The 10,203-nt window shown below is 39.3% G+C and overlaps 1 protein-coding gene across 5 annotated transcripts in view; it reads right to left on the reverse strand.

Annotated features, from left to right (window-relative positions):
• Positions 1-10,203, reverse strand: part of C2H7orf57 (chromosome 2 C7orf57 homolog) — a 29,721-nt gene that overhangs the window by 18,521 nt on the left and 997 nt on the right. For all 5 annotated transcript variants that reach the window (XM_073332735.2, XM_073332734.2, XM_073332737.2 and 2 more), the window contains exons 2-5: positions 9,929-9,992; positions 6,710-6,907; positions 5,447-5,555; positions 5,135-5,294 (exon numbers count right to left, since the gene is read on the reverse strand). In XM_073332735.2, the coding sequence (XP_073188836.1) occupies positions 5,135-5,294; positions 5,447-5,555; positions 6,710-6,907; positions 9,929-9,983 (522 nt within the window). In that variant the 5' untranslated portion in view covers positions 9,984-9,992. The remainder of the gene's footprint in view (positions 1-5,134; positions 5,295-5,446; positions 5,556-6,709; positions 6,908-9,928; positions 9,993-10,203) is intronic.

Raw genomic sequence — 10,203 nt, forward strand, 5'->3', positions numbered from 1 at the left:
GGGAGTGACCCAGCTCAGCTTGGGCTGACTGAGGAGAAGAGTGGATGTACGCTGCCAGCTCCTGCCAGGGAGTTACTGGAGCTACAGACTGCGAAGGCCGAACCAGTGAGATCAACAGTGCAAACCCCATTGACCCTGGAGGATGAAAGTGAGCCAGAAAGCCAAGGTCCCCAGGAGAACTGACAGAGCAGGAACCAAAGGTAGGAAGTGACCTAGGAAACATGATTGTTAAAATAGGGAACTGAGCCAAACTGCAGACCACCGATTTCACAGGGCCCTGGGTTGAGACCCTGTGGAGAAAGGTGGGCCTGGGTCCCTCTACCCCACCCCACACCTACCACAGGGTGTGGGCACTGCTTAGGGACTTTAGCCGTTATGCCATGCTGCCCCAAGAGCAAGAGCATGGACTCTGGCCAGTAGGCCGCAATGCCCTGCTTTGTAGATTAGGACAGCAGTACCTACTCTAGACACTTAATTCATAACGCCTTATTGTGGCACGCAACCGGACACCCTGTGGCACTCTTCCTCTGCCTTATATGGAGCAGGAATTTTAACTGGGGTCTACCCCATTGCAGGAGTACACTCTAACCAGTGGACTATGGGATATTCTAGTGTAGAGTTTTCTCAGTCTCTCCTGTTGAAGCTGTTCCACTTTGTATGAGTAGTCATTAGAGCAGGGACTTGAGTCATCCACAGCCTATGAAAGTGCTCTAACCACCAAGCTATAGAGTCATTCTCTCACTCTTTTCCTGGACCAGTGACCATTCATATTCATTTGCTGTGACAATTCATATTAATTCACATCACATGCCTCCAGATGTCCTAGTGACACACATAGGTGAGCATAGCATCAGTGAAGAGAGAGCTGAAATCTTTAAGGACTGAGCTTTGTTCACTTAAATGTTTTGAGTCTTAAAAGTACCAAGAACCACCTTAGAATATGGCTTTTGAAAAAAATTGCAAATTGTACAATTGTATGATTGACATGGAACTTGAGCTTCAAGCTTCTTGCCAAAAATTGTGTTCAACAGTGTAATACTGTCCTTAACATTTAAGTGAGGGGGGATGAAGGTTAAAGAAAAGATCTCCCAGGCCCCAGTTTTCCTGGACATGGCAACTGTCAGAAACCCATCTTTCAATATCAGGAATAAGAGTTTCTCACAATTCAAAAGATAGAGACACAAAAGGTTGAAGAATCAGCAGTAGAGCCCAGAAGGGAACAGGAAACCTCAGGGGTAAAATGTTTTTGCACTTGCTCTTAAGGGTTTCTTTCTATGACTGGAGCAAACAACTTTTGTACCCTAAAGAATTGTGCCTAATGATTCTGAACTTTAAAATGGCACTTTGCTTTCAAATTTTTAAACCAAAGATTGTCCTGGTTCTGCAGAACCTTAGCTCTACCCTAGCAGCTAACTACAAATTATCGAAAGCATCACCATAAAATAAGGAAATGGAAGACTTATTGGAAATTCTTTTAAACAGCATTAAGAACCATTTGTAAAAGTTCAACTATATGGATTGCAAGGCCAAGAAAGTAGAATAAAAAATATTTCATGATGCTCTCTCCATTTTATTTACTAGAAGAATCTGTAGGAAGGAGAAAATATTTGGTAGGAGGGCATTCTTAAACAATAACAAGATAGCAAATCCTTATGAGAGGCAGGCAAAGAGGTAAAAGTTGCTATGAAAGTGGGGCATGCCATGATATTTCATGTTAAATGGAAAATACTTCATAACTGCCACCAGAAGAGATTCATGAACAAGCAGAGAAAAAACTCTTGAATCTTCCCCAGCCAAGACATTTTCTTCAGTAAAGGCAGACCATTTCCCCAACCTATACGAGTAGTGTTTGGATTGTAAAAAGAAAAGGAGTACTTGTGGCACCTTAGAGACTAACCAATTTATTTGAGCATGAGCTTTCGTGAGCTACAGCTCACTTCATCGGATGCATACCGTGGAAACTGCAGAAGACATTATATACACACAGAGACCATGAAACAATACTTCCTCCCACCCCACTGTCCTGCTGGTAATAGCTTATCTAAAGTGATCATCAAGTTGGGCCATTTCCAGCACAAATCCAGGTTTTCTCACCCTCCGTCCCCGTCCCCCCCCCCCCACCCCCAAACTCACTCTCCTGCTGGTAATAGCCCATCCAACGTGACCAATGTGTATGATAATCAAGGTGGGCCATTTCCAGCACTAATCCAAGCTTTCTCACCACCCCCCGCCCCGGGGGAAAACACACACACAAACACACACAAAGAAAATAACAGAACGCCACTAGCCGTCACCTTTAGCCCCCAACTAAAACCCCTCCAACGCATTATTAAGGATCTACAACCTATCCTGAAGGATGACCCAACACTCTCACAGATCTTGGGAGACAGGCCAGTCCTTGCCTACAGACAGCCCCCCAAACTGAAGCGAATACTCACCAGCAACCACATACCACACAACAGAACCACTAACCCAGGAACCTATCCTTGCAACAAAGCCCGTTGCCAACTGTGCCCACATATCTATTCAGGGGACACCATCACAGGGCCTAATAACATCAGCCGCACTATCAGAGGCTCATTCACCTGCACATCCACCAATGTGATATATGCCATCATGTGCCAGCAATGCCCCTCTGCCATGTACATTGGTCAAACTGGACAGTCTCTACGTAAAAGAATAAATGGACACAAATCAGATGTCAAGAATTATAACATTCATAAACCGGTCGGAGAACACTTCAATCTCTCTGGTCACGCAATCACAGACATGAAGGTCGCTATCTTACAACAAAAAAACTTCAAATCCAGACTCCAGCGAGAAACTGCTGAATTGGAATTCATTTGCAAATTGGATACTATTAATTTAGGCTTAAATAGAGACTGGGAGTGGCTAAGTCACTATGCAAGGTAGCCTATTTCCCCTTGTTTTTTCCTACCACCCCCCCTCCAGACGTTCTGGTTAAACTTGGATTTAAACTTGGAGAGTGGTCAGTTTGGATGAGCTATTACCAGCAGGAGAGTGAGCTTGTGTGTGTGGTTTTTGGAGGGGGGTGAGAGAACCTGGATTTGTGTAGGAAATGGCCCACCTTGATTATCATACACGTTGTGAAGCGAGTGGCCACTTTGGATGGGCTATTACCAGCAGGAGAGTGAGTTTGTGTGTGGGGGGGGGGGGGACGGGGACGGGGACGGAGGGTGAGAAAACCTGGATTTGTGCTGGAAATGGCCCAACTTGATGATCACTTTAGATAAGCTATTACCAGCAGGACAGTGGGGTGGGAGGAAGTATTGTTTCATGGTCTCTGTGTGTATATAATGTCTTCTGCAGTTTCCACGGTATGCATCCGATGAAGTGAGCTGTAGCTCACGAAAGCTCATGCTCAAATAAATTGGTTAGTCTCTAAGGTGCCACAAGTCCTCCTTTTCTTTTTGCGAATACAGACTAACACGGCAGTTACTCTGAAACCTGTTTGGATTGCGTAACCCCTCAGAAACACATTCTTCCAACTTATCATAGAAGTCAGATATGTGCTTGCCCTCCTCTTTAGGGCCTAATTCATCAAGGTACTTAAAGCAGAAAAATCCTGAAGCAGAAAGCTGGAATGACAAATGCATGAACCAAGGGCTCTAGGGAGGACAATCAGGTAGGAAGCAAAATAAAATTTAAACTAGAAAGAGTTAAGTGGTCAGAGATCATCTTAGATATCTTAGGGCATTTAGCCTATGGGAGTTAGTTTTTAGATTTAGCATCTTTGGGTCAAATTCAGCAGTGGTGAAAATGGTGGCATAAATTGCATGTTGGCCCTCCACAGATTAGAGAGCAGGTCTAAGTAGCATAGTGTAATGTATTCCAATTTCAGATTCGGTGGAGCTACAACTTGAATATAAGTTACTGACTTGGCATGCTGTGGACCAAATTCTGGCCTTGGTAAAAATAGGCCAAACTCCCTTTGGAGTTAACTTGTTATGCCTGCTCACCCCAGGAATAAACTTGGCCCCAGATATGTTGACAATAGAGGGGGCATAAGCAGGAGGATCAGGGGACCTGTTTTATCTTACACCATCCTGTTTGCATCCTTTTAAAAAAGAAAAAGCTTCCTCCCTTGTTTACATCACCTTGAAATTTAACCAGGAGGCTTCCTTGGGAGCTAAAGCTTCTATTTTAAGTATTGGCTATTTAAGACTTCTTGGGGACTGGATAGTTCAGGAAATAAACTTCATGTCTCTAAATTATTATCTAAATTACAATGTAATCACCTGACAAGCATTTGATTGCTTATGTGGACTGGCAAGATGTTCCCTGCTCAATTCTGTATGGACAAACATCATTACAGGAGCCCCAATTCCCAACTTCACTAACTAGCACTTTCAGCACAATCCAAGGGAATTTCGCCCAAATTTTCACAAGTGACTTAGGTTTACAACTTGAAATACCTAGAGCCTGATTTTCAGAAGTACCCCCTTTGACTTGAAGAGAAGTGTTGGTGTTCAGCACCTTTGAAAATCAGGTCCCAGGTGTCCGAAACAAAGAATGAAAAAAATTGATCACCCAAAATTAGTGAACACATAAAAAAAAAAAAATTAGGCTTTAACTGCCATCACAGATCGTTTCAGCCAGGTCAAGATCAATCCAAACTAGAAGGATAATGTGTGAAAAATTGCAGTAATGACTGCTTGTGCTGTACCTATTTTGTGGATAAATGGAGGCTATCTGTTTCCAGAACTGGTACCACAGAACTTTTCAGAGTATTTCCTCAATTAAACTAAACAAAACCCAAATAGTACACCTGAACATTCACCTGTGTCTAACAAGAAAAGATCTGGAGTAAGGCCCATATTGGCAGAGAATGAATAGAAAATAAACTGCATTATGAGAGATGATTGGAGAATATTTCACTTTAATCAACTTTGCAGTACATGAAATATACAATGTGATTGGAAAATATATTCCTGGTACAGTATGCTGAAACAAGAACACTTCATGACAGAACTATGTATTTTAAATCACTTCTGCAACTTCAGTACAAAAATGTGTTGTTCTAATGCATTGCCATTCCCCTTAAGTAAGGAAAAAAAAAAAACCCTAGATTTTTCAGAAGCTTTACACCAAGAAGAAAGTCTTTAAATCGTACCTTTTTTTTCTCTTTGTTCTCCTTGTCCTCAGCATCCCTCTGCCAAATACTTTTTATATCAAAATCAAAAGGCCCTCTTTTTGTTTCATAGTTACCATTGAGCTGATCAGACTTAAACTCTTCATGAACCATGTAGTCAGGCATTGAGGAAACATGGGCTCTGTAGACCAAGATTTCACAATTATTTTTCCTATATTATTTCTCTGTTGCAAAAGTATTAATTCAAAGCCTAAAACTTAACAGACTAACAAAAGGAAAATACAGTAGGTTATAAAAAGTTACACAGCCTCCATGGAATCATAGCATACTTACTTAGATTCATCATCTGTTGGAGGTTTACTGTGGTGTGTATACCAGTCAGGTGCAGCATAAGCTACTGGGGATGTTTTTCTTGTACTAGGTGTAAAATGTTTCAACAAATCTTAAGTTAAAAAAAAAGACAGATACATTAATGCTGTAGTATTTTCCATGGTTATAAATGAATATTTTTATGTTGCTGTTTATCTTTTACTAAAATTTTTATAAAAGAAATATTTCTATTTGTAGCCCTTACTGAGATTCGGTTTGGACAATCAGAACTTTCACTACTTTTTTAATCCGAATAGGATAATCACCAGCAGTGATTACCCACAAGGCCAGCAAGTGGCAGTAGTTTTGAAGGTCTGGCCAATTCATTTTTCCAATATTCTTTCCAATACGGTATTTCAATTATATCAAGCATCTCATTTTACATATCTTGACATACAGTTATATAATACATGTGGATATATTTCTCATTTTACAGACTGGAAATCATTGAAACTCTGTGGCAAAGCTATGTCCATTTAAGTTTTTCACATCTTCAATTAACTGAAAACAAAATATATGTACAATAATAAAAAACATTTACTGCAAAAACTGAAAAGTAATTTTAATAAAACCTTTACAGACTTTTTCCAATTTTATGACAATTTCCTTTTGGGATTAGACCATCCCCCCCACCCCCAAGTTTCAATCCTAAAGGTATATATTTACAGTTATAATAAACCTTCCAAAGCTCGGTACCCAGGTAGATGTTTTCTCTGTTAAACACAAAAGAAATTGTTCAGATCCCTGGGTAATGCAGCTAACCTGCCAAATAATTTATACTATAGTTAGAATGTATCAGCATTAACATACCCAGGTTTTATCATAAAGGTTTAGCAATGCTCTAAATTCAATTTAATAGGAATAGAAAAAACATTCTGGATCAGATGGAATATACTTTAAGAGCTAATCAATGGATTTTAGCATAACAATAATATTTTAGCCACGAAAGATAAAGGAAGGGCAAAAGCTGGAGCAGAAAACAGTTAAGACTCCAACAATGAGGTATTGGGGTTATTGCAATGTGACATTAGACTATAACGATTACGTTTACTGATAAAGATTTTTGCATTGTTTTCTTGAGGATTCAACATACATACAGCATTTCCCTTTCTATAGTTTCCCCACAAATGTGTCACTTTTAAAATTGCTGGAATAGTCTCCAGTTATCGTTGTCAAATTTTTAAGCTCCCCAAACCACAAACAATGCTAAAATGAACTGTGGTTCACCAGGTCGGCCTCCTTGCTTTGCCAGCTTTACATATTCTGAGTCTGTGTCTTTGATCCATTTCCTGCGGCTCCCAAATGTAATTTCATTGTGATGCTCTCCGAGGTTGCTCAGACCTGGGATCTGAGATGGTGGAGGGATTGGGATTTCTGAATTCACAGACTTCTCTGATCGTTTCAGTGGAACATGGTAGTACCATTCTATAATCATTAAGAAAAAAATATTTAGGTTATACATTTACTGATAATATTACTGTGTCAAAGAGCAAATGTAATAATCAAAGTCCACATTAAACTACAGAGTAACATACTTTATTTTATGAAAGATATAACAGAAATGAAATGCTCACTAAGGAGAAAATAAGAAATACTTGATACTTCTAGGTGATCACACAAAAACTGTGATACCTCTGTAGAGCCTTGTTTAAAAAGCCTTTAATGTTGTTTCAAATTGTCACTACAACTGTCCTACAATACAATGTTATTATCTTTCCCATTCAGAGAACTAGGTTAATGGATTCCAATATCAGTAAAATGCACGAAGAAAGCAGTGGAAGGCATTAATTTTTTGGTGACCTTTCCTCCTTCAACTATTAACAAAAAACACTTAAATGCATTCCTACTTTTCTGCGATCAGCTCTTTACTTGTTTAACTACTGAAATATAATCTGAAGAAATATAATGATTAAATTAAACAGAGCCCTAGAGAGTAAGCCGCTTTCACAACGTACCTAATTTCTTCTAATTTAAGATGAGTTCCAAACATTGCATGGCTGAGCAATATTTCAGTGCACTAGAACCAGTCAGGTTAAGTCATTTGCTGGACACCTCTGCATACTGCTGACATGCTATTTTAAAAGACAACCTTAACTCAAGTCAGTTTCAAAAAGTTAGCTCGGACTAGCTTGATGTACTACATCTGCCCTTGAATCTGACTCCCAAATTTTGTAGTTTTACACTCACATTTTCCCTTTGTTTTTTTCAAATATTTCCACTCCGATTATTGTAGGAAAGACCACACAAATAAAGGAAATGGACGGCTGACTATGTGGGAAAAATGGTTAAATGGAATACACATCATTGCGCTATCAAAGCACAAAGTAAATATACAGAACAAAAGAGAAGATTTTTATTTACTCACCTTAAATTATAACAATCTGAGGTGTTACTTATAGCAAGCAAGTGTAGGTAAAACATTTTCAGAGAGAACTGTGGTTTTTAAGTTAACAGGTTCTCTATAAACAGATATTCCATTGAAATCAGTTAATATATTCCATGTAATGGCAATGGAAAAAGTGTATACATGATAATTAAAAAACAAAAGAGCTTTCCTTAGTAGCAGAGGCAAGAAGCATTAGATTGTTTGCGGGGTTTTTTCCACCACACTTACTCATTGGTCCACCTGGAATGGGATGTTTTCATCCATCAGGAACCTTTTCATCCTAGTTAACTTGCTGGATAACTACCAACTTGGAACCCTACCTTATTCAAACCTATTTGTTGTGTTTGTATTTAATACTTTAAGCCCAGTGAGAGTTTTCACAGTTGAATTACAAACTCTTTAAAATTAGTTTATAATGGAAAATGCCACTGGCCTACCCATTAGCAACAGAAACAGTTTGAGACCTTCTGGGAACCTCCTGTAAAAAGGACCTGTGACCCCAACTGAACAGGCTACCCTATGTTCTGATTTATAAAACAAAGTGTGAAATTTTAAAGCTGGTTTTATCTCAGTTGAGTTTCTCTCAGGCAGCATTGAGGAAGCAGAACATCTGCATGATTTAGAAAGCAACAAAATAACTCTTGGTATGGAAAGAGTAAAGGGTTCAGTCAGAAGCAGCAAATAAAAATCATGCTCAGATCTGTAGGAAGAATTTCAAGAAGACATACGGGGGTGGGTGGGCATAACCCCATTATGTACCTTGGAATCACCCATAAATCCTTAAAACTCTGTTAATAAACTAGAACTCAGAAAACACAAATTACTGATTTACACGAGAAATAACATGCCATCACTATAAATTTCACACAAACTACTACATTAAAAAAATTTAGTTAACTTAATCAAAATAACAGTTTCAGAGTAACAGCCGTGTTAGTCTGTATTCGCAAAAAGAAAAGGAGTACTTGTGGCACCTTAGAGACTAACCAATTTAGTAGAGCATAAGCTTTCGTGAGCTACAGCTCACTTCCTCAGATGCATATCGTGGAAACTGCAGCAGGCTTTATATATACACAGAGAATATTCATAAACCAGTCGGAGAACACCTCAATCTCCCTGGTCACGCAACCACAGACACGAAGGTCGCCATCCCAAAACAAAAAAACTTCAAATCCAGACTCCAGCGAGTCCACTCCACTCTCGCTGGAGTCTGGATTTGAAGTTTTTTTGTTTTGGGATGGCGACCTTCGTGTCTGTGGTTGCGTGACCAGGGAGATTGAGGTGTTCTCCGACTGGTTTATGAATATTCTCTGTGTATATATAAAGCCTGCTGCAGTTTCCACGATATGCATCTGAGGAAGTGAGCTGTAGCTCACGAAAGCTTATGCTCTACTAAATTGGTTAGTCTCTAAGGTGCCACAAGTACTCCTTTTCTTTTTAATCAAAATAAGTTTACTTCCTTCTTTCACAATGCTATTTATAAGAAAAAATTATTTTTAAATCTGAGTTGACTAGTTTTCATGAAAAGTGCTGGCTGTTGCTGGGTACTACAGTATGCAAAACTCAAGTTTAGGAACAACCTTGGGTCTTTAGGCCAGTACTCAGGCATGTCCTGGATATGATGTTATGATGCCTAGGGGCAGATAAAGTCACTTAGTAAAGTGCATCTAACTAGCTGGATTATAGTGTGGCATTAGCTTCTGCCTTGAAGCAAGAGAGGGGGGTGTTCCAAACAAGGAAAACAGAAGAAGGCCAAAATGGGAAATGGTGGTTTCCTCACATTGGTGGGGTTGAAGAGCATCTCAGATTCCTGTCTTGAATATCTTGTGTGACCAAGACAGAAAGAACGCAAAGGAAATTCCACTATCAGCCTCATCCTTCCCTCCAAAATATATCAAGCATTATGGTATTGTGCATGTTCCCTGCAGCATAAAATGCTGATATAGTAGGTAGTATATGTGAAGGCTTCCTTCTTAGGAAGCAAAGGCTTCATTTCATTTTTCACACCTGAGACATGTCAAAATGTACATTTACATACAGAGAGCAAACAGTATACTTGCCACAAGAAGCGTATCGGTTGGGGGGTCCAGAGGGCTCTTTACTCATATTCCTCATTCCTCAAGCCTACATGAAGGAGGGGACAAAAAAGGAAAAAATAGCAAAAAAAAAAAAATAGTTATCACTGAACAGGAGTGTAGACAACTTTTTTTTTTTTTTATTGAGGCAGGGCTAAAGTTAAAAAATAATAAAACAGCAGCTGTTGGATATCGCTTCAATTAGTAGCTTTGTACCAAAATTAAGTCTGTCCACTTTTAATTAAGTGAGATAAACAAAC

Source organism: Lepidochelys kempii, chromosome 2, assembly GCF_965140285.1.
Source record: "Lepidochelys kempii isolate rLepKem1 chromosome 2, rLepKem1.hap1, whole genome shotgun sequence".
NCBI lineage: Eukaryota > Metazoa > Chordata > Testudines > Cheloniidae > Lepidochelys > Lepidochelys kempii.